The sequence below is a fragment of the Chiloscyllium punctatum genome, chromosome 5 (assembly GCF_047496795.1).
Source record: "Chiloscyllium punctatum isolate Juve2018m chromosome 5, sChiPun1.3, whole genome shotgun sequence".
NCBI lineage: Eukaryota > Metazoa > Chordata > Chondrichthyes > Orectolobiformes > Hemiscylliidae > Chiloscyllium > Chiloscyllium punctatum.
This window is the reverse complement of record NC_092743.1, coordinates 107,998,406-108,025,988: the sequence shown is the minus strand read 5'-3', so window position 1 is coordinate 108,025,988 and position 27,583 is coordinate 107,998,406. Positions and strand designations below refer to the sequence as shown.

The 27,583-nt window shown below is 40.7% G+C and overlaps 1 protein-coding gene across 4 annotated transcripts in view; it reads left to right on the top strand.

Moving 5' to 3' along the window:
• Positions 1-26,015, top strand: part of tbx20 (T-box transcription factor 20) — a 31,481-nt gene extending 5,466 nt beyond the window's left edge. Inside the window, exons 5-8 of one of the 4 annotated variants that reach the window (XM_072571006.1) lie at positions 5,129-5,287; positions 6,839-6,930; positions 12,244-12,356; positions 25,287-26,015. In XM_072571006.1, the coding sequence (XP_072427107.1) occupies positions 5,129-5,287; positions 6,839-6,930; positions 12,244-12,356; positions 25,287-25,627 (705 nt within the window). In that variant the 3' untranslated portion in view covers positions 25,628-26,015. Of the gene's footprint in view, positions 1-5,128; positions 5,288-6,838; positions 6,931-12,243; positions 12,357-13,127; positions 13,302-25,286 lie in introns of those variants that run through there. The other 3 variants (XM_072571003.1, XM_072571005.1, XM_072571004.1) reach the window with 3 other exon arrangements.
• The last annotated feature ends 1,568 nt before the right edge of the window (positions 26,016-27,583 follow it).

The window sequence follows — 27,583 nt, the reverse complement described above, 5'->3', positions numbered from 1 at the left end:
TGTGTGTGTGGTTCAGGTGTGTTAAAGACAAGTTACTGTGTGTAGGGTATAGGTGTGTTACCGACCAGTTACTGTTTGTGGGGTACAGGTGTGTTATAGATAGGTTACTGTTGGTGGACTATAGGTGTGTTATAGACAGATTACTGTGTGGGGTGTATAGGTGTATTGCAGACAGTTGCTGTGTGGGTGTACATGTGTGTTATAGAAAGGTTACTGTGTGGGGGCACAAGTGTGTTGTAGATCAATTAATGTGTGTTTGTAATGCTCTGTGACAGGTGACAGTTTTTTTTTGGAATGTTTGGTCTAGACATGTTATTGTTTGTGGAGTACTGATGTTTTCCAGCAGGATATGTGTCATACACAGTGTTAGAGACAGGTTACTGTGATCTGTGAGGTGACTGATGAAGGGCTTTTGCCCGAAACATCGATTTCGCTGCTCGTTGGATGCTGCCTGAACTACTGTGCTCTTCCAGCTAATCCAGTACTGTGATCTGTGGACTACAATTAAATTAATGTTGGGGGAATATTGGTGTATTATGGATAATTATTATGACTGTGCTACAAGCATGTTTCGGTTAGTTTGTTATGTTGGATGCATAGATGTGTTATAGACAAGTTCATTGGTGAATTGAAAAAAATAAATAAATGTGGCAAAAACTAAGTAAGGAAAGAGACTGGCAGCTAATATAATAGGTAATTTAAAAGTTTTTAATCTAAATATAAATAGTAAAAGGGCAGCAGAGCATGGAAGATGCTGCTACCAAAGCAATAGTAAAGGAAGATGCAGTTGAGATATTAAAGAACTAAAAAATGAACTAAAGAGATGCATGAGAAAAGCTGACTATATTTAGCAATAATAGGTATGTGACTTGTATAGAATACAAGTGAATTATACACAGATTGTTGTTTGTGGGGTACAATATTTTATAGATTTCGTAGGTGTATCCAAGGATGCTGACTGAAGTAAAAGTGGATTTGGGAGGAACCTGCTATAATTTTCCAATTCTTGTAGGTATACCATAGTTGAAAATGTGTTGTTGGAAAAGCACAGCAGGTCAGACCTGCTGCGCTTTTCCAGCAACACATTTTCAGCTCTGATCTCCAGCATCTGCAGTCCTCACTTTCTCCTTGAAGGTATGCAATAGTGCCAAGCACACAGAGAATTGCACATTGCAAACTTGTTTAAAAAGGTTGTAAGGATTAATCCAGCAACTACCAGTGAACTAATTTAACCCGGATAATTTGAATGCATTTGAAAATGATAATCCTGTACAAAATTAACAGTGACTTAGAGAAATGTGAATTAATTAAGGAAAGCCCATCCTGATTTGTTAAAAGGGGTTGTGTTTAGCTAACTTGATTGAGTTTTAATGAGGTAACAGAAAGATTTGATAAGAGTAATAGTTGTTGTGCTGTACTGTACATTAATTTCCAAAGACTTTTGATAAAATGATGTATAATTTAGCTTGCCAGCAAAGTTGATGCCCACAAAATTAAGGGGCAAGGAAGCATGGATACAAAATTGGCTAAATGACAGGAAACAGGATAGCGGTAAATGGTTATTTTTCATACTAGATGAAGGCTCATAGTGAGATTTTCCAGCGGGCTAGTATTTGGACCATCTGCTTTCTGTATATAAATCAATGACCTCACTTGAATGTACAGGGCATGATGTCAAAATATTTGCCAATGTCACAAAATTTGAAAGCATTATGAAGCGCAAAGAGAATAGTCATAGATTTCAAGAGGACAAATACAGTTTGGCAGAATGGGCAGGTGACAGATTAAATTTAATGCAAAGAAGCGTAATGAGATGTACTTTGATAGGAAAATGAGGAGAGACAATATAAACTAGAGGATCCAATTCTAAAAGAAACACGCACTCATGGGGATTTATGTGCACAAATCATGAATTTAGCAGGGTAGGTTGAAAAAGATCTGAAAAGTGAAGAGCGTCCAGGGGCTTTTTAAGTAGAAGCAAAATATCTATAATGGATGTTTAGAAGATACTAGTTTGGCCTCAACTGAAGTACTAAGCACTAACTTTGTCTAAGACGGGGAACCATAAGTTAGGAAAGGTGTGAAGGTTTTAGAGAGTGTGCAGGAATATTTAATGTGTATAGTCCTACAAATCTGGGTTTTAAGTTATGTGGATAGACAATGATGGGGTCGTTCTCCTCAAAGAAGTGAAGGTTGAACAGGGATTATCATTTCAATATCATGAGGGATCTAGATGGATTCGATAGAAAGAAAATATTTCCATTAATAGAAGAGTTAAGAAACATAGAAAAGCAATTTAAGATGATTGACAACAGAACCAAAAGTGAAAGGAGGACCTACATTTATTTATGCAGCTAAAGATTAGGGTCTGGAATTCACTGCTTGACAAAGTGGTGGAAGCAGATTTAATAGTAACTTTTAAAAGTAAAATGGAATAGTACCTGAACAGAACTGCAAAAACAAGGACAGGAGAGTGCAATTAGTTTGTCTTCTAGACAGTAGAAATAGGCTTGACATGTCATATATTCTCTTTTCGTGTGTAACCATTCTATGCTTCCATGTGGAGTACAAGTATGCATAGACTATGGGTGTGTTACTGTCAAGTTTTTGTGTGTGGAGTACTAATACATTATAGACAGATTAAAGACATTACTACTGCATAAGGAGTCCAGTCAGGGTACATTAAAGGTGAGTTAATATGTGCTGAAACAGGTTGCTGTGTGTGAAGTTTAGGAGTGTAATAGATAGAATTTACACAGAAAATCTAGTACAGCATAGAAACAGCTGATACTAGTGTTTATATTCTACATGAGCCTCTTACGATATTCCCTCATCTGAAAATGCAATTATAATCTTCTGTTCCCTTCTCCTTTATACGATTGTCTAGTTGGCCCTAAAAAGTATCTATACTCTTCACTTCAACCATATTGGATAGCAGTGAGAATCACATTTTCACCATTTTTTTGGGTGAAAGCATTCTTTTTTTCAGAATTCCCTGTAGGATTTCTTGTAGACTACCTTACATTGATGCCTTTTGGTTCTGTTCATCCTTACAAATGGAAATATTCTCTCTATACCAAACTTATTATTTTTAAAGATCTCTATTTAGCCATCAGCTTAGCCTTCTATTTCAAAAGAAGGAGACCTAGCTTTCCATGCTTCAATCACACATTTTAGTACCATCCTTATAAGATGGATTACATTATGGGATATAATGATGTATAGACAGGTTACAGTGTGGAGTATAGGAATGTTACAGTTTGTTTATAACATGGAGTGTGGGGTGTTATAGACAGATTATAGAATGGAATTTGAAGATATAAAGATAGGTTCTAATGTGGAACTTAGAGATGCTATACAGAGCTTACAGTGTGGAAAATAGGGGTTTTATAAACAAGTAACTGTGACATATGTTACAGTATCCAATATAGGTCTGTTTTGGACATGTTACAGTGTAGAATATAAAATACAACAAGGAATATTCAGTAGTTATAGACAAGTTAGATTGTGGAATATAAGGGTGTTATAGTTGGGTAACAGTGTGGAATATAACAGTGTTATAGACAGTTTACAGAGTTAGGGTTACAGATAGGTTACAGTGCAGAATCAAGGTGGGTTATAGACAGGTTATAGTGTGGACTATAATGGTATTAGAAGCAGGTTACAGTGTGGAATATAGGGGAGTTATAGACAGGTCACTGTTTGGTATAAAAAGGTGTTAGAGAGAGGTCACAGTGTGAAATATAGGGGTGTTAAAGACAAGTCACACTGTGGTATAAAAGGTGTTACAGATAGTTCACAGTGTGGAATATAGTGCTGTAAGAGAGATTACAGTGTGGGAGATAGAGCTGTTACAGGCAGTTTACAGTTTATAATATAGTGATGTCATAGACAGGTCACAGTGTGGAACATAGAGCTGTTACAGACGGTTTACAGTTTATAATAAAGGTATATTGTAGACAGTTTATAGTGTAGAATATGGTTTTAAAGATTTTTTTAGTGCAGAATATAAAGTCTTTTAGATAGGTTACAGTATGGATTATAGATCTGGTATAGACAAGTTGTGTGTAATATAGGGGTGTTATAGACAGGTTACAGTGTGAATATAGAGTGCTATAGGCAGTTTACAATGTGGAATTTGGAGATGTTATAGACAGTTTATAGTGTTGAATATAGGACTCTTATTAACAGGTTATAGTGTGGAAAATAGTGTGTTATAGACAGGTTATAGTTTGGAATAAAGGGTCTTTTAGACCGTTTACAGTGTGGAATATAGAGGAGTTATAGACAGTTTACAGTGTGGAATATAGAGGAGTTATAGACCGTTTACACTGTGGAATATAGAGGAGTTATAGACCGTTTACAGTGTGGAATATAGAGGAGTTATAGACAGTTTACAGTGTGGAATATAGAGGAGTTATAGACCGTTTACAGTGTGGAATATAGAGGAGTTATAGACAGTTTACAGTGTGGAATATAGAGGAGTTATAGACCGTTTACAGTGTGGAATATAGAGGAGTTATAGACCGTTTACAGTGTCCAATACAACGATGGTATAAACAGGTCACATTGTAGAATGTAGGGATTTTATAAATAGGTTATACTGTGGAATAGAGATATTTTTAAACAGTTTCCTGTGTGGAATATAGTTGTATTATTGTGAGGCTTTAGTGTGGAACATAGAAATCTTATACACGGGTAATTGTATAGCATTATTGTTAACTGTAATTCACTAATGAATTATTTTCCTCCAATGAATGGCAATAAATTGATTTTAATGACAAAGCACTGAATAAAATTTCCTACATTGCCTAGTAGAGGACGAAACAGAGGAGCTGCTATTTGTTTCGGTCAATTAAATTAGTGCTGTTGGAAACATGCAATTCTAATTGTTGAAACCGGGCATATCGGGACTTTTTTCTGGATTTCCATCATTAGAGTTCTCGAGAATTCCCACGCCTTCCGGTATGCAAATTATACTTTACGTTGACCTGAGTTTGGATGTGAATGTATATTTTTCAGATTGGGAAAGACTGTGTTCAGAGGCTGGATCCAGTGAATGTCTATTTAATTTTGCATATTCTGAATCTCGGCGCTCGGCCGTAATTGTGATGAATTCATTCCGCAGATCATTCTAAACTCCATGCATAAATACCAGCCCCGAGTTCACATCATTAAAAAGAAAGATCACACCGCTTCGCTGGTCAACCTCAAATCCGAAGAATTCCGCACCTTCATTTTCCCAGAGACGGTTTTTACAGCAGTCACCGCTTACCAGAACCAGCTGGTGAGTTCCTGCTTATTTTTTCCGGTAACCGGGCTCAATTTGTAAAGAAATCTCAATAATCTGGTTGCTGTGTAAACCGCCAGAGACTGACAGGGTAACAGTGGCTCACTGAAGACCTTTCCTACAAGATACTGTTCTTATAAGCGGCATCTTATCTAAATGTAAAATGAATTCCAGTTTAAGTGGTTCTCGCTTTCAGTGGTTCATTCGTTCTCCAGTTATGGAGCTGTTCAGAATGTGTCATTCTATTTCATTGCTTTTTTTTTACGGGGGTGTGAATGTTGAGGCAGTCTTTTATTTCCAATCGTGTCTCCTGTCAGTTTGGCTTGGCTCAGCCTCGTAGGTAACTTTGGAATTTCGTGAAACAGAGGCACCAGGATCCCAGGTTCAATTCCAGCCTCGGGGTGACTGTCTGTGTGGAGTTTGCACATTCTCCCCGTGTCTGCGTGGGTTTCCTCCGGGTGCTCCGGTTTCCTCCCAATGACAGGAGGTTAGGTGAATTAGCCAAGCTAAATTGCCCATAGTGTTAGATGTATTAGTCTGTATTACTAATACTAATGTACTGTATTAGTCAGAGGGTTCCTGTTCGGAGGGTCGGTGTTGACTGGTTGGGCCGAACCAGTCTACCTTTCCACACTGTAGGGAATCTAATCTAATCAAACACGGGAGAACCTCAGAATCAGGCTCATTGAGCCTGGTGTCTCTCCAACGATGCTGAGTTTCTCTGGCAACTTCTGGTTTCGTTTCAGACTTCCAGCATCCGCGATTCTCTGTGGGATGTTTTTTTTCTCCTGAATTTCGCGGGAGTCCCCGGGACCCTGAGACCCCAGGCCCTCTCCCCTTCCCACCGTCACCAGGCACCCGCGACTCCCATATCCCCAGGGAGTCCCTTCCACCGGACATCGGGCTCTCCCAATGGATAGAGACCACCTCTGGTTACTCAGGACGCTCTGGGAAGTAGCCTCCTCCAATACCAGAGCCCAGAGCCGCCTTGACCACGGGGAGTCCCACACACTCCCGGGCTCTGTGAGATGGAGTAGGGGTTTGCTCCTCTCAGAAAGGCATAAATCACCGACAGCCCCCTAAACTGTTAGTTTATTTGTCAGATTTCCTGAGGCCAGCGTTTCAAATCCCTTCAAAAGGACCTCAGTTCGGAGCAACCAACTCTCTTGATGAGAATATTAACCCAGGAACAGAATCGTTATGACCCCAAGCCCACACATTCGCCAAGTCCTGGGCTCTACAAGTCTGCAGGGAAGAAGTGGGTACTGCTGATGCTGGAGATCAGAGTCGAGAGTGTGATGCTGGAAAAGCACAGCAGGTCAGGCAGCATCTGAGGAGCAGGAAAATTGACGTTTCGGGTAAAGCCTCTCATCGATTCCTGAAATGTCAAATTCTCCTGCTCCTCGGATGCTGCCTGACCTGCTGTGCTTTTCCAGCATCTGCAGTCCTCACTTTCTCCTCGACAGGTTTTCAGAAATCTGGTGAATCCAGTCACCTTCCCACCGCGGTGTTTCTGGAGACTTTGATTGATAATGCTTTTCTCTGCAGATCACCAAATTAAAAATCGACAGTAATCCTTTCGCTAAAGGATTCCGGGATTCCTCCCGCCTGACTGACATGGAGAGGTACTGTTTTCAGGAGTAAGGCTCGTTTTTCTTAGTTCCATCCGATTACAATGCGGGTAGCGCGGCTGTTTACATTGCAAACCCGAATAACTCGGGCTTATTCTCAGTTAACTTTTCGTGCATATTTTACTCTTGTGAATGTCCGCTTGCTCATCTCTGGTTTAACCCCGACACGCTGAGGTCAGCTGTGGCCAAATCGGAAGCCGCCCGTGGATTGTAAACTGAAAAAGGAGAGAAAGTGTTGGACATCCTGGGCAGAGGGAGATAGCTGCTAGGCACTTGCAGCTCAGTGAGAATTCTGAGAGTGGGAGCAGGTTTCACACCAAGAAGATCAGATTGATGAAAACAACTGTACAGGCGTACACCCGCAGAAAAGGCTGTGGAAACTCTGCTTTCTGGATGGTTGTGCTCAGATAATGATTAAAGCAGGGGAACTAAAGTCAGTGCGAGAGCCTTGAATTCACCAGCAGTTTGCCTGGTATATACATACAGCCTGGCAGCGTCTAAAGTTTAGCTGCTGTATGACTGAAGCAATGTCTTTATCGCACATCATTACATTGTCGAAAGTAAGTTCAGCCCATACCTGGTGCCACACACACTGCCGACTGCATGTCATACATAATGTTCCCTCCGGTCAGAGAAAGCTCTGTCCATGTATTTGCAAGAAGGGATTGAACGTCAAAATCAGGAAGAGGTTGTTCAGTCCCTCAGAGGCTGATCTATCCTTTAAGCCCATTTACTGTCCTTATGGGGCCTACTGGAGCTTGCTTGCAGTGAGTCAGGCAGCGGCAGCTGCCGGCTTGTAATCCTGACAAAACAATCATCCACAGCGTTTAGTAAACACAAGCTACAAAACATGAAAGGATTGCACAATCGTGACCGTTTCTGTATGCAAATAACTGCATGGCGTTTTAAAACACATCGCGTCTCTTTGGCTGAGAGAATTAACAAGAAAGGTGTAGTTCAGTTGCATTACACATTTTGTCGTTTGTCTGTTAAGCTGGAAAACAGTGAAGTTGGGAAAAATGGGGAGTTAATTTTGGACATGTTCCATTTGGAATTCGGTTAGACTCCATGGCAGGGACATACATCGGACTGCTCCCATCTCGCTGTCCTTTATACACTTCATAGGAAGAACCCGAGGGTTGTTTCTAAGAAAGAGACGACTCCTTCCAAACACCCACCTTTAACTCCCACTCCTTAAATCCTTTGGGTTTTTCTGCTCTCTCCGGGCACTCAGTGTTTGATAGTTAGGAAGTCTAAAAGAAACGTGGAATACTGGAAGCAGCATCACAATGGGAGCTCCCGATCGATTTTATTATGGGACTGCAATGACTTGAGTTTCCAGTCCGGGACGTAGAGGTAGAATGTGAAGGAGAAACTACTTTACTAACCCCATCAAAGCTACTCAGGTCCCCGCCCCGTTATCTCCAGGTCACTATTACCTGAATGCACCATTCGGAAGCTGGGCCTCCACTCGGAGCAATTGTGTAACGACAGCTTTGTTCCAGTCTCCCTGTTATTGAACGTCGCCTGTCAAAAAAAATCGTAAGATTTTTGTCACCAAAAAAATTCCATTTTTAAAAAGTTTGCGATCAGATTGTTCCATATGCAGTAGTTGACGTTTACACAGTGCATGTATGTACAGTGCGCCTGTGCCTGTACTGTGTATAGTATCTGTACTGTATGTACACTGTGCTTGTGTCTGTACTGTGTGCAGTGTCTGTAATGTGTTTACACTGCGCCTGTGTCTATACTGTGTGCATATTATGTCTATACAGTGTATACAGTCCCTATACTGTGTATACAGTGTATAAACTGTGTACTGTGTACACTTTGTGTGTCTGCTACCTAGCCCTGGGTACACAGTCCCCTTCACATACACTGATGGGTGGCAATCTGCTTATTGCTCATTCTGAGCTGCTCACAGAACCGGGGAAGGGGAAGATCTTAAAATCTATACTCACCCCCATCTCCTGATAAATCTCTTGAGTGTTTTATTTAAGCGAAGGGACTGGGAGTTGAGCTTTGTAACTGACAGCCAGTGTGTAAAAGGCTCATTTGTCTGCAGACTGTTGAGGGACAGGATTGGATCTGATCGATGAGTCCTCCGAGTCGGCTAGAGATGTGATTAGTTTACAGGCAGTTACTGGGACAAACAGCCGAATAATTCGATTCTCCCGTTTACTGATTGAATGCCGCTGCAGAGCTAGTCCCCCGATGATAAAACACATTCAGGTTGTAAGTTGACAGCAACTGCACTTTACCCGAGAGTCGGCAGCTCAAAAACAGCCATCAAAAACAGCCTTCACGACCTGAACAAAGGCAGGACAACGAGCGCAGATCTTGTCAGAAAATGTAATATTAAGACTGGGTTACACTAACTCTGGACATGTCCCGCTGGAAAACTCCCCTGTCAGATTTCCCGCATCTTGTTTTCGTTTCAGCAAAGCAATCAGATAGATAACACAAACGGCACTTGGCAAAACAGACACAGAATATTTTAACGGCGCTAATCTGAGTTCATGGGTTGTAGGGGACTGTAATTAGAGACTGTGTGTGTGTGACGGGGGGTATCGCTTAGCTGGTTTGTCATGCAGTGTAACGCTAACAGCGCGAGTTTAATTCCTGCACTGGCTGAAGTTACCATGAAGAACTCTGCTCTCTGCTTCTCAACCTCTCCACTTGCCTGAGGCATGATGACCCTCAAGTTAAACCACCATCGGGTCTTCTCCCTCTCTGATAAGAGAGTGGCCCCATGGTCTGGTAGGACTATGGCCACTTTACGTTTCAATTAGACTCTAGTGATACCGATTTCTCTATCATGGGAATAATTCAATTGGATTAAATCCTCGCTGGATTGACCGTATCCGAGCATTGAATTATTGATGCGGTCGATGCGAAATCGGGGCTAAGTGTGTAGCTTTCTGAAAATATTTACACAACATTGTCCCGAGACAGTCACTGACCTGTCTGTGCCAACACCAAATAACTCGAGTGTGAATGAGGAATCATTTCGATGTGAATACGGCATGTTTGCGCTGTTTTTGTGTTTAAAACAAGGCGAATTATGGGCATATGAAAGAAATGGGCGGCACGGTGGCACAGTGGTTAGCACTGCTGCCTCACAGCGCCAGAGACCCGGGTTCAATTCCCACCTCAGGCAACTTACTGTGTGGAGTTTGCACATTCTCCTCGTGTCTGCGTGGGTTTCCTCTGGGTGCTCCGTGCGAAATTGACCATGCGAAATTGTCAGTAGTGTTAGGTGAAGGGGTACATGTAGGAGAATGGGTCTGGGTGGTATACGCTTCGGCGGGTCGGTGTGGACTTGTTGGGCCGAAGGGCCTGTTTCCACACTGTAAGTAATCTAAAAAAAACATTGTCAAATGGACAGCTGATTTCTCCTGAAAATTCCACTTCTCGATCGAGGTTTGATGTTTGACAATGCTTGGTTCACGTGTTATGCTTCCAAAGGGATTATTTTTCTGAGTCAGTTTTAAACATTGAGGTCTTTGGTCAGAACGTATAACGTGGAAAACCAAGTGGTGATTCCTGTTCTCCACACTGTAGGGTTTTGGAATATTTGGATCTACTGCATGGAGATGTGGTAAAAATGAAACATTGGTGTCTGTTTCAGAATAAGATCTTAAAACTGAAAAAACCCGGATGTTGTGGAGGAGCCAGTGTTGGACAAAGTTAAAAATCACACAACACCAGGTTGTAGTCCAACAGGGTTATTTGGAGGCACTAGCTTTCAGAGCGCTACTCCTTCGTCAGGTTGCTAGCGGAGCGGGATCACATGACACAGAATTTATAATAAAAGATCAAAGCGAAGTATTGAAGAGACATGGATTGCTGTTAAGTCTTTATTCATTTAGAATGGGCATGCAGGTTTCCAGTGATTCCCAGAACTTCTTTCAAGTCACACGTTAGGTTTGTCATTAAGATAACGTTAAGGTTTTATATATATAAAAAGTGACATCTCAGCTCAGACTATGCATTAAAGGTGTGAAGTTAGAGTCTGTCTGCATTCCAAACCGTGAGTCAGACTGGTTCTATTTTCAAAGTAGGAATTTGTGAAATGTCACGTGGACTGACTGCCTCCAGGTTGTGTGCTTTTTGAACAAAAAGAATGTATCTGCAACTACAAATCCGCAAATGTAAACTCACCCCAAAGAGATTTTTAAAACACACTCTCAAACGTTAACTTCATTGAACTTGGAGAAAATCAAAGTTAGATTTCAGAGTGAATTGGCATTTGACAAAATAACACCAACAAGCAGGTGAGAAAACATTTTGAACTGTGATTTGAAATGTTTCACTTGAAAAGGTGGCAAAGCATATTCAATAGGCATTTAGAAGGGAATTGCATTAATATTTGAAAGAGAGGACACAACCCTATCACAGGAAGGCAGAGCTGAATTGCCTCATCTGCTGCCTTCAATGACCCCATGAATTGCTGTCACAATCTTTCAAATAGGAAACGATCTATTTTCACCTGTCGTTTTTCAGGTCTTGAATTTTTGATTTATTTTTGCTAATGAATTAATTACTGGGCTTAGTAAAAACAGATGTTTACTCTTTCAAAATTGACATTATAATTTCCTAGTCACTGATCTGTAAGTTAATAGTAAGTAGAATATTGTGATATTTGAGAAAGAGCTGGGGTGCTGACTTCCCCTCACTTTAACTGAAAACTTCATAACACAAGCTGATCAAGTTTTTAAATGAAGCCAAGCAAGGTGGAACAGCCAGTTGAGAGTAGATAGCTCTGAGGGAGTTCAAAGTATATGAAGAGCGTAGTCATGATTTGGAGATGCTGGTGTTGGACTGGGGTGTACAAAGTTAAAAATCACACAACACCAGGTTATAGTCCAACAGGTTTAATTGGAAGCACACTCGATGCTCCAAAAGCTAGTGTGCTTCCAATTAAACATGTTGGACTATAACCTGGTGTTGTGTGATTTTTTAACTGTGAAGAGAGGACAGTGACATTTAAGTAAAATAAAAATATTGCACAGTTAGTGCAAAATATAATGCAGTGAAAATAGGAAAGAGAATATTGAATAAATAATCAAAACAGTGGGACATAAACAGATATCCTGTTCAAACTGGTTGGAATATTTAGCGTAATATTGCTAATTGACCATCCCTTAGTATAAATGAAGATAATTCTCTCGAGCTCATACAGTTCACAAGTGACAGAATCTCATCATGAAGTGAAAATCAATAAGGTAATAAAGTACTAGCCAGATATTTGTCTGACATCTACTGATACAGTATATCTACCGGGTTTCACACATTCACACTAACTCTTCTGTTCCACAGAGAAAGTGTGGAGAATTTAATCCAGAAACACACCTACGCTCGCTCACCAATCCGGACATATGGAGGAGAAGATGATGGTCTGGGAGATGAGAGCCAAGCCTCACAGACCAGAGGTAAAACAAAAGCTCTTCATTTATATAGCACCTTTCACAACCTCAGGACATTCCAGAATGCTTTGAGATATAGTCAATGTTGGAATGTAGAAAATGGAGCAGCAAATTTATACTCAGCAAGCTTTCACAAACAGCAATGTGATAATGACCATCTAATGTCTTTGTGATGTTGATTGAGGGAAACATATTGACTTCAGGTAACCAAGATCTTCTTCAAAATAGTGCCATGAGATCTTTTACCTTGTTTTATTGTCATATGTCCTCCAGCATTGCAATATTCGTATAGTACTACACAGTCAAATGTTGTACTCAAGTCTCGGGTGTGGGGACTTCAATGCATGAATTGTTCAGAAGTAAGACTACTATTGGCTGAGAATGACACAGAGTTTAAAAGCTATGTGAGGAACCCAAATATGGGTTTCTTTCTGAACAGTATTAGTAAAGGTCTGTGCATTTCCTGAGAGCAGTATTTCTCAAAAAATTGTAAACTAAAGGTCCTGTTCTGGATTTCACTAGTTATTGTGCTTTCAATACATTAATGACATTAGAAATGGGAAAATTTCTACTCCAATGCGTTTTAAACCAAATCCTTCCATTTCCCAAACCAGTTTATTCTTGGACTTTTTCTGATGTGCTCTTCTAGGATTTAATGTAGAACTAAGCAGAGGGAAGAAACTTTAATTCATGAATGTAGCCAAAGGAAGTGAAATTGGTCCAACTGAAGATGCATCAGCCACTTTCACACATGAACTTTTTTTTCTCTGTTGACAGGTTACAAACTGCTTTTGCTACAACAGCTAAGGACCAATTTAAATCCAATGTCAGTGATGAGTCCAAGCCTCAGCACAATACACAATGCAATATTTGATCGAATTTAATAACACCCAAGCAATCACCATAGAATACCTGGGAAAATTAACACAAATGCTAATCTAATGTAAAATTGTTCAAATTTAAACAGAAACTTATTAATAAATATTCTATTTGTCTCCAAATATTCTACAAGGGTCAGTTTTTATTATGCAACCATCTGAAAAATAAATACCTTTATTGTATTAATCAAAACAGTAGTCATCATTTTAAATTGCTGGAGTGGTACTCCTTCTAGAACTAGAACTGAGAGTCAATGAATACTGTTATTACAACCATCCCATTTCCCTCACCAACACTTGGCCAGGTTAGCTTGGCTAAGCACTCCCAGCATTTCTATGGCTTGGTCTTCACTTTAGGAATCAATTCAATATTCTAGTACCATGCTTAGGGAGTGCTAGACTATCAGAAGTACTCTCTATTGGGCAAGCTGTTATACTGAATTACTGTCCACCTATTCAGGTGGTGTTAGAAGTCCCATGGCATTCTTTGAGGAAGAGCAGGGTCAGTGGTCACATTGATGCTCAAAACTAATTAATTGAAGCATTTCAGACTCCTGAGGATATAAAAGGTGTTTCTTTAAATATATGTTGTATAAATATATGAAAGCTGTTATATAAATAATTTTTAAAATATATTTAAGAGATTAGTGATAAGAGAGTATTGTGTCACCAACTTGCTGTAAATGTGATAATTGAGGCCAATTTTAATTTGATTACTTAAAATGTAACTTCACCTTCTTGAAGCAGCTTTAGTACTTGAGAAGGTGACAGAATTATCATATTAGCTACTAGTATTAATGACAAAAAACTGCAGATGCTTTGATCCAAAGTAGACAGACAGGAGACTGGAAGAGACAACAAGCCAGGCAGCATCAGGACGTGGAGAAGTCCAAGTTTGGGTATAACCCTTCTTCAGGACTAGGGGTGGGTGGGAGGGGCAGGGTGGGGAGATGGAGATAACTGAACACAGATAGAGGGTACGACCTGGTTGGTCGATGGGAGGAATGAATCCGGTTGATGGCTGGAAGGAAATGTCAATGAGAGGGATGGAAAGGAAAGGGAGGGGCTGGGAAGGGAGTCAGGTGATGGGAAGGGATATAATTTGAAATTGGAGAACTCCAATGTTGAGTTGTCAGAACTGTAGGCTGCCCAGGCAGAAGATGTGATGTTTGTTCCTCCAAATTGCAGTCTGATTCGCTGTGGCAATGAAGGAGACCAAAGATGGTCATGTTGGAAAGGGAGTTGGAAGGGGAATTACAATGGGTGGTAACTGGGAGGTCAGGTCGGCCCCAGCAGGCCCAGCTAAGATGCTCGGTGATGCTCCCTTAGTTTACATTTGGTCTCCCCGGTGTAAAGAAGACCATTTCCTGCAATTCCAGGGGGTGGCCATGGGCACCCGGATGGGCCCCAGCTATGCCTGCATTTTTGTTTATTATGTCGAACAGTCCCCCTTCAGTACCTACAGGCACTGAGCCCCAACTCTTCCGCTGTTACATCAATACTGCTTTGGCACAGTATCCTGCACCAAGGCTGAACTGGAGCAGTTCATCGACTTCGCCCACAACGTCTACCCTGCCCTCAAATTCACTTGGTCCATCTCAGACACCTCCCTCCCCTTTCTTGACATCTCCATTTCCATCTCCGGTGGCAGTCTCCAGACAGATATTTACTATAAATCTACAGACTCTCATGACTACCTGTACTACACCTCCTCCCATCCTGTATCCTGCAAAGACTCCATCACATTCTCTCAAATCCCCTGACTCCACCACATCTGCTTGGATGAGGAGACATTCTACTCCCAAGCATCCGAGATGTCCACCTATTTTGAACATGTTTTCCCCACCCGTCATCTGGACAGCCCTCCACTGCACCCTCTAAACCCCTCCTCCCTGTAAACACAATAAAGACAGGGTCCCTCTTGTCCTCACCTACCAGTCTCCACATCCAACGCATCATCCTTAAACACTTCTGTCAACTCCAGCTAGACTCACCAAGGACATCTTCCCCTCCCCACCCCTCTCTGCCTTCCGTAAGGACCATTCCCTTCGCCAGTCCTTGGTTCATGTCACCCTCCCTACCAATCCCCCCGAACCCCCAGGTACCTTCTCCTGCAACCAGAAAAGTTACAAAACCTGTCAGTACATAACCCCCTCTCACCCCCATCCAGGTTCCCATATATTTCTTCCAGGTGAGGCAGAGGTTGACCTGCCTCTCCTCCAACCTAGTTTACTGTATCCAGTATGGTCTTCTCTACATCAGTGAGACCAAGCGCAAACTCAGGGAACAGTTCATCGAGCATCTCAGTTGGGCCTGCAGGGGCCAACCTGACCTCCCAGTCACCGCCCATTTTAATTCCCTTTCTCCCTTTCCGACATGACCATCCTCAGCCTCATCCATTGCCACAACAAATCAGACCGCACATTGGAGGAACAAAAGCTCCTTCCACCTGGGCAGCCTACGGCCTGGAGCACTCAACATTGAGTTCTCCAATTTCAAATAACTTCCCTTCCCATCACCTGACTCCCTTCCCAGCCCCTCCCCTCCCTTACTAACCCCTCATTCCTCTCATCAATCCTTCCTTCTAGCCACCAACTGGATTCACTCCTCCCATCGACTAACCAGGGACCCTCTACCTGTGTTTACTTATCCCACCTCACCATCCTACACCCCATCCTCTTTATCTGCAGCACCCCCCACACCCATCCCCAGTCCTGAAGCAGGGTTACACCTGAAATGTTGACTTCTCCACCTCCTGATGCTGCCTGGCTTGCTGTGTTCTTCCAGCCTCCTACTTGTCTACACTGGTATTAATAAGGCAGAGAGTCTCAGTGTAATGGCCAGAGGAAGCACTTGCAGCTAATATCTGCTAATCTATCACAGACTGGGAGGAAATCCAAACAGCAAGGAATTGTACTAAGTAGGCGACCATTTTAAGTATTATTTATAAACTTGAGTACTTACTGCTGTAGTAAACTGCATGATATATGTGATCATGAATTAATCAGTTGTTTCAATGCACTACAGTTCTTTTGAAATTCATAACATTGATCAACTTAGCTTTGTGAATGGAATAATGAGAGTTAAAGATGAGTTATCTAAATTCACAACTGAAGCTCTTAAAATCTGCCAGCAGAATTTACAAGCAGAAAATCATAACATGCAAGTATATTCAAATAAGTTCTAATTGCATTACAGTTTATCCGTGCATGATATAATTGCATGACAATAATCTATTAAATAACTTAGATATTGAGACCTAGTTATGAATTGTGGAAGTACCTATTTGAGTCTGATGCTGTTGAATAAGCAGAGCCAAACTAAACTACCTGTCCGACACTGCTTTCTGGTCTTGGAAAACAAAATCATCATAGGAGAGTTATCAGTACTTCACTCACAAGTTTCTCAATGCAGGTTACATTTTAATGTTAACCAAACTGAATGTTCTAACATTAGAAGGTGTTAAAAATAGTTCATCAGTCCATGATTTGTAATTATGCTGCAGTTGGTGTGAGCTAGTATTCAACCATTTACTGTATATCACTATGTTGCTTACAAAGCTAAAGCATTATACTCCAGACATTGCTAGCTGACTGGAACCCCTCAGGCATTGGATGAAATGAAATATGGATAAATGACAATACTAATGCAGGAGTATATCCAACTCTATGCTGTTACATTTAAATAAACATTATATTGTTTCTAGGCAATTAGAGTCATCACTATTAATATTAGTACAGAATCTGTACAATGAAGCAAAGTGATTATGTTAGGTCAAAGACCATGAAAAATTTCTATCCAATGATTAGTTCAGACATAAAAATGCTTTGTCTGATTATCTACATCAGGCTGCAGATCTCATCAAAAACCACAGTCCTATCATAAAGTATTTTAGGAATGCTATTTATAAAAGCAATCTGATCTGTAGAAATTAGCAAAGTCTTCTAATAGAATGAATGCTCTTTCATTTGGATTTTGGTCATTTTAAATTTCAACATTCCATAGGAATTAATTTAAAAAAACATTAAATTAGTAACTTCATTTTTTAATTAAATGTCTGTGATCAGAAAACATGGTTACACACTCTTTTACAAATATATGGTTCTCTCTGTGGTGAATGAAAGCTGATGTTGGGGTAAGGAAGTGTTTTTGCTGATGTAGCAGCTGTTATGTGTGGATTCATTCAAGCCAGAAGTGATCGAGTGTGAATTAGGATATTTCCCTTTCTTGTCTAATTTGAAGAGTACATTTGGAGATGGAGAAAGAGTAGGCTACTCACCCTGCATATTGCTCCACCAGTCAAAATTTCATGATTGATTTGATTGTAACCTCAAATTCATATTTCTATCTATGACTGATAGCTTTTTACCCCTTGCTTAACAATAATTATATATACCTCTGTCTTAAAAATATTCAGTAGCTTTACTCCCAACACGTTTTGAGGAAGCAAATTCCGATGACTCCCCATCCTCTCAGAACAAAAACATCACCTGAATGTGCTGAAACAGTGACTCCAGATTATCCATTAAAAGGAAAAATCCTCTCTACACCTACACTGGCAAGACACCTAGACAACTTCTACATTTAAACTGTCATTATTCTTTGGGTTCTGAACTCTAGCAGATACAAGTTGAGCCTGTCCAACTTTTCCTCATAAGGCAGCGCCCCAACCCTACCCCCACCCCCCAATTCCACACATTAGTCTTTTAAACCTTCTTTGTACTGACTCCAATGAATTTACATCCTCCCTTAGGTAAGGTCACCAATACCATACTTAAAACTCCAGATGCAGTGTCCCTGTATAACTGAAACATAGCTTCCTTACTTTTGTATTCAATTGCCCTTATGACAAATGATGGTATTTTATTAGCTTTCCTAATTACGTGTTGTACCTGAATATAGTATTTTGTAGTTAATGCATGAGGATATTAAAGGTCTGCAGTCTCTTGCTATTTAGATAACATGCTTTATTTAAAGTCTTCCTATCAAAATGGACAATTTCTTATTTTCTTCCAGTATACTTCATTCAACACATCTTGACCCACTCACTTAACCTATTTATATCTTTTAGTTGCCTCATTACGTCCTTGTCACAGTTTATTTTCCTACCTATTTTTGTGTCATTGGCAAATTTGGCAACAAGACCTTCCATCATCGCATCTAAGTAATTTATATAATTTGTAACATAATGAAGTTCCTGACACTGATCTCTTTGGTACACCAGTTTTACATCTTTCCAATCCGAAAAAGACCAATTTATCCTCTTTTTATGAATTTTATGGTCATTCTTTGCGTCATTTTATATTCTATCCAATCTTCTGATCTGCCAACTGTCTTTGCATTATTGTACGTCTTTTCCTTTAATTTGATACTTTTGTAAACATTTCTATTTAACCATGGATGGTAGCTGCATCCCTTGGAACTTTTTATTACTTATTGGAATGTGTCTATTCTGTGTATTCTGAAATAGCCCCTTAAATGCCTGCCATGACATCTGTATTGATCGATCCTTTAAACAAATTTGCCAATTCACTTTAGCCAGCTCAGCTTTCATGCCCTCATAATTCATCTCATTTAAATTTAGTATAATAATCTTGGACCCACTCCTCTCACCCTAAAAATGAATGTAAAATTCAACCCTATTATGATCACTGCCACCAGTGGTGTCTTCACTGTAAGATTATGCATTAACCTATCTCATTGCATAATACCAGTTCTAATATAGTTTCTACCCCTAGCCCATGCCCATATCTTCCCAAGGTGTGATTGGGAATTTAGTGGGCATTAAAATATTATTTTTGTTCTGGCCTCAAGAAGGCACATGTCTGACAATTGGTGATAAGCTCTCCAATTTCTCTGGGCATCCCAGGCTACCAGTTTGGCAATTGAGCTCTGGCACTATACTTGATGATTCCCAAGTGTCCTAGGTACAATTTCCCCAACATGACCAGTCACTCATCATGTGCTAGTATGTCAGCAACAATGGTAAAATGTCTCCTGTGTTCTACATATAATCTCTTGGCCACATGTTGGGCCTTTTCTGCAGCGCGTTATAATCCTTTATTTCCAACAATAATAATGGCCGATGCTTCAGCTACAATCTTAAGAGCAATAATCTTCCAGTAGCAGCAGATTTGGTTCAATTTCACCAGATGTTCCTATTCTCTCATTTATCCTTGTCAAATCTGGCCAAGCCAATTATGACTTGCTGACCACTGTGGATTCAACATGTGACTTGATTTCATGGATGCAATCTATATCACAACTACGCATACACCGGATCTGTTCAGATGAGGAGGAATGTGATGGGCACCTGGAAGTACTCAGGGATGCCCTTACAAGAATGGGGTACGATGCTCAACTCATCAGCCGCCAGTTCCGACGTGCCACCAAGAAACCGTAATGACTTCCTCAGGAGACAGACACGTGCTGCAACCAACAGGGTACCCTTCGTTGTTCAGTATTTCCCAGGAGCTGAAAAACCACACCATGTTCTTCGTGACCTGCAACACATTATCAATGAGGATGAGCACCTCGCCAAGACCTTCCCCACACCTCCATTACTTGCCTTTAAACAACCGCCAAACCTCAAACAGATCGTTGTTCGTAGCAAGCTGCCCAGCTCTCAGGACAACTCCATACAACCCTGTCATGGTAGGCACTGCAAGACGTGTCAGAGTGTGGACATGGATACCACCATTATGCATGGGAACGCTTCCTACCTTGTATATGGCAAGTAACTCATGTGACTCAGCCAACGTTGTCTATCTTATACGTTGCAGGCAAGGATGCCCGGAGGCATGGTACATTGGGGAAACCAAGCAAAGGCTACGGCAACGGATGAATGGGTACCGGACAATCAACAGACAGGAGAGTTCCCTCCCAGTTGGGGAACACTTCAGTGGTCCAGGATATTCTACCTTGGACCTTCGGGTGACCATCCTCCAAGGTGGACTTTGGGACAGGCAGCAGCAAAAAGTGGCCAAGCAGAGGCTGATAGTTAAGTTCCGTACCCATATGGAGGGCCTCAACCAGGATCTTGGGTTCATGTCACATTACTGGTGACCACCATTGCACTACACACACACACACACACACAGACTTAAGACACTCTACACTCACTACACACACATATACACTCTCTCTCACAATCACAACCTCACAAACTGTATGAATTCAGGTAAAACTATGAGCTCAAAAACTGCATGAATTCATGTAAAACTCTGTTATCTCACTTTTTAGATTAGAATCAATCTAAACATCATGGCATAGACAGAGAACACAGGGGGCTAACACCTTCAACTTATTATCTAGCTAACACCAATTGTTACAGCTAACCTGAGAATGCAACTTTTAAAAAAAGGTTTTGTGATTTACAAATGAAAGAAGTGAAACTTTCATGGTATTCGAGCAGATGAAAGACTCAACAATCAAGGTATTTTTCAATGTATAATTTCAGTTACATCACACTGTAAACTTTTGCTATAAATTCTGTGCCTTACAATTGTGTCCTTCACAACCACCTGATGAAGGAGCGTCGCTCCGAAAGCTAGTGCTTCCAATCAAACCTGTTGGACTATAACCTGGTGTTGTGTGATTTTTAACTTTGTACACCCCAGTCCAACACCGGCATCTCCAAATTATATCACAATTAGTAAGGCTATCACCATTGCATCTAGTAGTTAGTGCATCTGCCATTGTCTGCAGGTTACTCTTCGTGTAGACTGTTTTGTAAACAAAACTCATGGGACAAAGTCAGATTCTTTCTGCTCTTGTTGGCATTTTTGTAAGTTCCTGCTCATTAAGTTGAGAAACAAAAGGTGTGTGATTAGTTTCAATGACCACTTTCAATCTTATGATTCATATGATATTCTCATAAGTCCAGGTAACTGTGAAAGCTTCCTTTCTATCAGAGCATATTATGTTTCTGTATCAAGTAATGTTCTTGATGCAGAATAGACTGGTTTACAACATCCATCTGGCTGCTCCTGGAAGATTACTGCTGTTAAGCATGAGCTGCTATTATTGTTGGTAATAAAGGATTTTAGTGACTAAGACCTCAATGGAGAACAACATTTCTTTAATCTTGCCTAATGTGTTGCCTCGTTGAGGATTCCAGCACCATTCTTGTGTCTTCTTGAGGAATTGTCTGAAGGGCTATTCAATGATTTCTAAATTATGCTAAAGTTTTGCCCACTCAAAAATCCTTGAAGACCCTGGTCTGACTTTGGAGTTGGGAATTATGTAATGGTTTTAGTTTCCTGAGGATCCACAATTATGTTTTAATAGATAACTATGTATCCCAAAAGAAAGCTGGATCCTTTGAAGATTGTCATTAAATGTGAGGCTTTCCTCTTGTAAACATTTTAATACTACATGCAATCTCTGATCACGATCATCAATTGTTTCATCATGGATCAGGATTTCATTCATGTGCCGTATGGCTCTGTGAACACCTTGAAAGAATATTGACATGGGTGTTGGGACTAAGCCTGAACACCATTCTGCTGGTTTAGTGACAAGAAAAGTGACCCCCATTCTTGTCATCTCTGCAAGATGGTTCTCAACTTGTTTTGTTAAGAGATGCAGTGTCTTCTTGCATATAAAGACAAAGATTCAGCATCTTCCGGTTGGTGCCATATTTATGTTTTTAACCTTCATCACTTTTTGAATAAATTGGGATATATCTTTTCAAAGGCACTTAGTAGTTTCTGGTGCTTAACTTCTTCCTCTTTTGACCGAAATTAATTTACTACATGCTGTTTTACTGAAGAGAGAGAGAATTCTTGGTTATAAAGTATATAAAGGTTTTCTGCTATCTGTTGTTCCTTATGCTGCAGAATTTCTTTACTCTTAAGTTCATTATCACTGGATCATTTGGCTGAACTTCTATCAGCTATAAGTAGGGTTTTGTCTTAAGCAGGCACTTACTCCTGTGAAAGTCACAAGCTGCTTGTTGGAATAAATATGTGTTTGCCAAAATATTTGGTCTGGGTCATTGACTTCCTCAAGGAAAACTTTGTATTTGCTTTCTACTGGAGATTTGACTACTTTCTTCATCTCTCTACAATAGTCTTGTGCATTTTTGTGGCTGTGTCTCACTTGGGGCATTTTTTTTAAAAGTGATTTACTTTCTACAATTCAAGTATTCTACTTTTAAAAATTGGGCCCTCTCTAATTCCTGCAAGGTTTCTTCACTGCACAGTTTCTAGTGTCTGTCCTATCTGATATGTCTTTTGTGGTTTTGTACCTTAAGATTCTGTAAATCTTCTATGCTACGTTTAGCTTCACCTCTTAGGATTGCTTTATTCCACTTCCAGAATTCTGCCATCTGGACAGCTTTCTCGAGAGTGAGATATTCTTTGGACTGTAACGATCATGCGTTATCATATTGAACGGGGGAGCAAGCTCGAAGAGCCAAATAGGAGAAAGTGAGGACTGCAGATGCTGGAGATTAGGGTCGAGAATGTGGTGCTGGAAAGGCACAGCAGGTCAGGCAGCATCTGAGAAGCAGGAGAATTGACATTTCGGGCAAAAGCCCTTCATCAGGAATCAGAAATTTCTGCTTTTCCAGCACCACACTCTTGAAGAGCCAAATGACCTATTCCTGCTCTTAATTTCTGTGTTTCTATCAGTAATACTGTAACTGTCTCTTATGAATTCTGAGTTTAAGTCACCATCATCACATCTCCTCACTAGCCTGTAGAAATTACGAATGAGAAACAAGGATTCATCTGGGTACTGAACTCTTCTGTTAAAGCTTGCCCTTTTGAGAACTTTATGAATTCTGAGGTTGAAATAATTGTCAACTGTTTTCAATTCCTCCTTGATTTTGTTTGATGTTTATCACTTTGGCAAGCAATAACATCTCCTGGTTATAATTGCAAATTTCTTCAGATTTTATGCATCTTTTGTCAGGTCTGAAATGCTTTATGCGTTTCCCATGTATTCTCCTGTGGTGAGTTTTATCGTGAGATTTGTAGGGTCTGCTGTTGCCACCAATCAGCAAGTACAGGCAGCCCCCGCTATCCGAAAATAGAGCATTACCATGAAACCTTTTGCAAGCCGAAAATGGTGTAAAGCAAAGGTGTATGATTTATATGGGAAAAAGTATCGCTGTTTTTCATAAAAGTGAAATCCTCTTCAGATTTGCGAAAACAGGTACTAATGTAGCTCTTTCCTAAAAGTGAAATGGCGTAAATCAAATGTTTGAAAAGTGGGGGATACATGTATGTTTATCTTGTGATTTTCTGGCTCAAAAATAAGAAGTCTCTTTTTTTTCTTGAAGCTGTAAAATCTCATTTCTCTTAGTTGGCACCATTTGAAATAGTGCTGGTCACCCTGCTACAATGTTACACGTGTTGCTTCAAATCGAGTGTATTCTGGTACGGTTTAGGAGTTCCTCTTTCTGGGCTAGGTACAAGAGTCCTGTTAAATAAATAATTTGAAGGTGATTGCACAAGAGCAACTATTTGAAGGTTACATGAATATAACCTATGACTTGTAGAAAGTATTGGTGCACAGCCTTCTTGAACCACTGCAGTCCATCTGGATGTCAGTATACTCAGAATGCAGTTAGGGACGGAATTCCTAGATTTTGGTCCAGCAGCACTAAGACAATAGCAAAATATTTCTCCGTCAAATGGTGTGTGGATTGGAGGGGAACTTGCTGGTGCTGGTGTTCCCATTTATCTTAGATGGTAGAGATCGTAGGTTTGGAAGGTGCTGTCAGAAGAGTTTTGATGAGTTACCACTGTGAATCTTATAGATGGTGCACACTGTGCATTGATGGTGGAGGGTGTGAATGTTGAAGGTTGTGGATGGGTCATAATTAAATTGGCTGCTTTGCACTGGATGGGATCAAGCTTCTTAAGTATTGTTGAAGCTGCAGTCATCCAGGCAAGTGGAAAGTATTCCAAGACATTCTTGACTTTTGCATTCTTGATGGAAGAAAGGCTTTGGGCAATCAAGAGATGAGTTACTCGCTACAGAATTCCTAGCCCCTGACATTTTCTTGTAGCCACAGTATCTATATGTCTACTCCACTTTAGTTTCTGGTCAATAGTTGGGGAATCAGTGATATTGATATCATTGAATATATCAGTTAGATTGCTTTATTCTCACTTGTTGGAGATGGTAATTACCTGGAACCTGTGTGAAATGAATGTTACTTGCCACTTACCAGCCTCAGCTTAATATTGTCCAGGTCTTGCTGTTTGAGGAGTCATGAATGGTGGTGAACATCTTGCAATTATCAGCAAATAGTCTCACTTCTGACTTTATGATGAAGGGTAGATCATTGCTAGTGGAGATTGAAATCTCTGAAAAGAATGCATTCTTTTTACTTGTTATCTTCAGTGCCTTTTCCATGTGATCTTCAACCTGGAGCAGGACTGATTCATCAACTGAGGGATGAAGTTAAAGGTAGTCAGCAAGAGATTTCCTGGCCCATATTTGACCTAATGCCATGAGACTTCATGTGCTATAGATTCAATATTCAGGACTCCTGGAGCGACACACTCCTGACCTTTGCTGGGTCTCTCTATATCTGTCAAAGTCTGGTGATGGTGTTGTCTGGGATTTTATGTATCAAATATGATTTGGTATTTCTCAGTTGAGCTGTTTTTTTTGACTTGTCTATGGAACAAACACTCTCCCAATTTTAGCACAAGCCTGCAGAGGATTTTGCAGGGTTGTTGAGCTGGGTGTGTAATTTTTATTTCCAGTGCCTAAGCTGATGTCGGTGATCCATCCAGTTATTTTAAGTTTATCATAACAGTTTCCAACTTGACACAGTGGCTTGGTAGACCATTTCAGAAGTCAGTTAAGAATTGAACATTAAAAGTCTTCAAATTATTGATTAAACTCTTCTAGCAATTAGTATATAATTATTAATTCATAAGAATTCTGTGTGGTAAATGCCTCTCGTATAAAAACCTTGTCATTCAAGGGTTTAAATATATTGCTAAATTATTATATTTCTGTTCTGAATGACTCACTACTTTACCTTTATAAGCATGTGCCACTACTTTACCATTCTGTGTTTTTCTTTTGGCAGGATCAGCATTTACAACTTCAGATAATTTAACCCTCAGCACCTGGGTGGCATCCTCCTCCAACTTCTCGGGTTTCCAGCACCCTCAGTCCCTCACTGCAATTTCTACAAGCACGGCCTCATTAGCTGCACCCATTCCCCACCCTATCCAGGGCTCACTCCCGCCATATAGCCGCATTGGAATGCCTCTGACACCGTCAGCCATTGCAAGCTCTATGCAAGGAAGTGGGCCAACGTTTCCTACGTTTCACATGCCCAGGTATCACCACTATTTCCAGCAAGGGCCGTATGCTGCTATCCAGGGACTGCGACACTCCTCAGCTGTAATGACTCACTTTGTATGATTGACTCAACAATGGTGCATTTTCACACAAAGGAAGCTGGCACTTGTGAAGGATGCACAGAAGCCGTACAACGAAAACATAGAGGCACAGATGAAGCAACAGCTCCTGCAGGGCAATGCCAAACAAACTACATGTTTCTGAGGGCATTGTGGTAACTGGACTGCAAATCCCAGGGTGCACTGCAACAAAATTTGACTACAACCTCCAGAGTGCATTGCAGCAACTGGACTACAATTCCCATGCTACACTGTTACCATTTGAGCCTCAGCAGCTGAAATGTATTACAATCCCATGGTGAAGAAGGCCATTTGACCAGGATACAGGCCTTAGGAGAAAGTGAGGACTGCAGATGCTGGAGATCAGAGCTTAAAAATGTGTTGCTAGAAAAGCGCAGTAGGTCAGGCAGCATCAAAGGAACAGGAGAATCGACGTCGATTCTCCTGTTCCTTTGATGCTGCCTGACCTGCTGCGCTTTTCCAGGATACAGGTCCTGCCTATCACCATCTCTGGGTTTAAGTCCCACCGATCCCAGAGATGTATCATGACATGTATGAACAGGTTGATTAAAATAACTACAGCTTCCCCCTCCCAACCGCTCCCACTGCAATTCCTAAGGTCACTAGGAATAAAGTGCAAATAAAATGCTGGCTTGCGTGCACTAAATCAGATTGATTTGCTGGATAAGAGCTGCATCAATCCTCAGTGATCCAGGACAGCAATAGCTCCAGTCTTTGCAGGACATTCCTGCACCAGTGACAGCATTCTGTGCGTAGTGTCCTAGTGAATCAACTTGCCACCTGCACTGTAAGCTCCTGCAGCTGACAAACTGAAGCCTTACTGAGGGTTAGAGCATGCAGTCACATCTCAGAAACACCATTTTAGGAACCCAGTAGAAAACCTCACTGTCTGTCTGCAGCTTGCTGCATTCATCATTCAATATCATAACATGTTTGTGAGCATGTTCACTCTTATGTTTTTTTTAAAAAAACCATGCTGTGTTTTTTCCTCATGTATCGGATTATATTCAAACAAAATCTTGGAGTTTCATCTACTCAGAAGTGTTTTCTAAAAGTGCAATATATTTATTTCTGCAGGAACTGATATATCAATGTAATGAAATATTTGAAACCTAAGATTAAAGCTCAGTATTTGTAAATGGCAATGTCTATACAGTTGCGAAATGGACTTCCATCTCACGCGCGTTTTGTGTGTGTGTGTGTGTGTGTGTGTGTGTGTTTTTATTGTCAGGGCCAAACACTGGGATACTGTTTCACACCAAAATAAAAACACAGATTTGCAGCTGTCATATTCAAGGATGTGAGAGTTTTCCATTCTGCCAGCTACAACAAGAAGCCAGAGTTGGTTTTACCAACTTACTGATGTACATTTACCATGAGGTTTCTCAGAGATAGAGAAAGAAGCATTGCAAAGAGTGAAAGGAAGAGGTAGTCATGGATGGGGATGCAGGTAGTTATATATTTCGGCTACTTTTGGAGCATGCCTCATTAGTTCAAGCTAGGATGCATTTAGGAGCCAACCAGGAGAAATGCAAAGGAGCAAGTCTGTTACAGTGGATAACTCCAGTCCATTTCTGATGTAATTGATTGCAAATTGAATGAAAAACACTCAGCACTAATTGGAAGATTGAATTAAGTGGAAGACCATTCAGACCCTTGAGCTTATTCTGGCATTTGGTTTGATTCAGGATGTTCTGTGACATGGCTCTATCTAGCTGCTTTGATTCCATAAGCCATAGTACTATATTACCCTTGAGTCTCTCAATTCCCTGATAAAGCAAAACTATCACTCGAAAATCACCCTACCATGAGCTAGCACTCCACAATCTTTTTATATGTTAACGTCCCCCTGTGCTGGGGAGCAAGATTTGGGCATTCCCCAGCTCATGGGGCATCCTTCAGAGAGTAGAGAAGGGGGAGTGATATCCTGAGTGTTCCT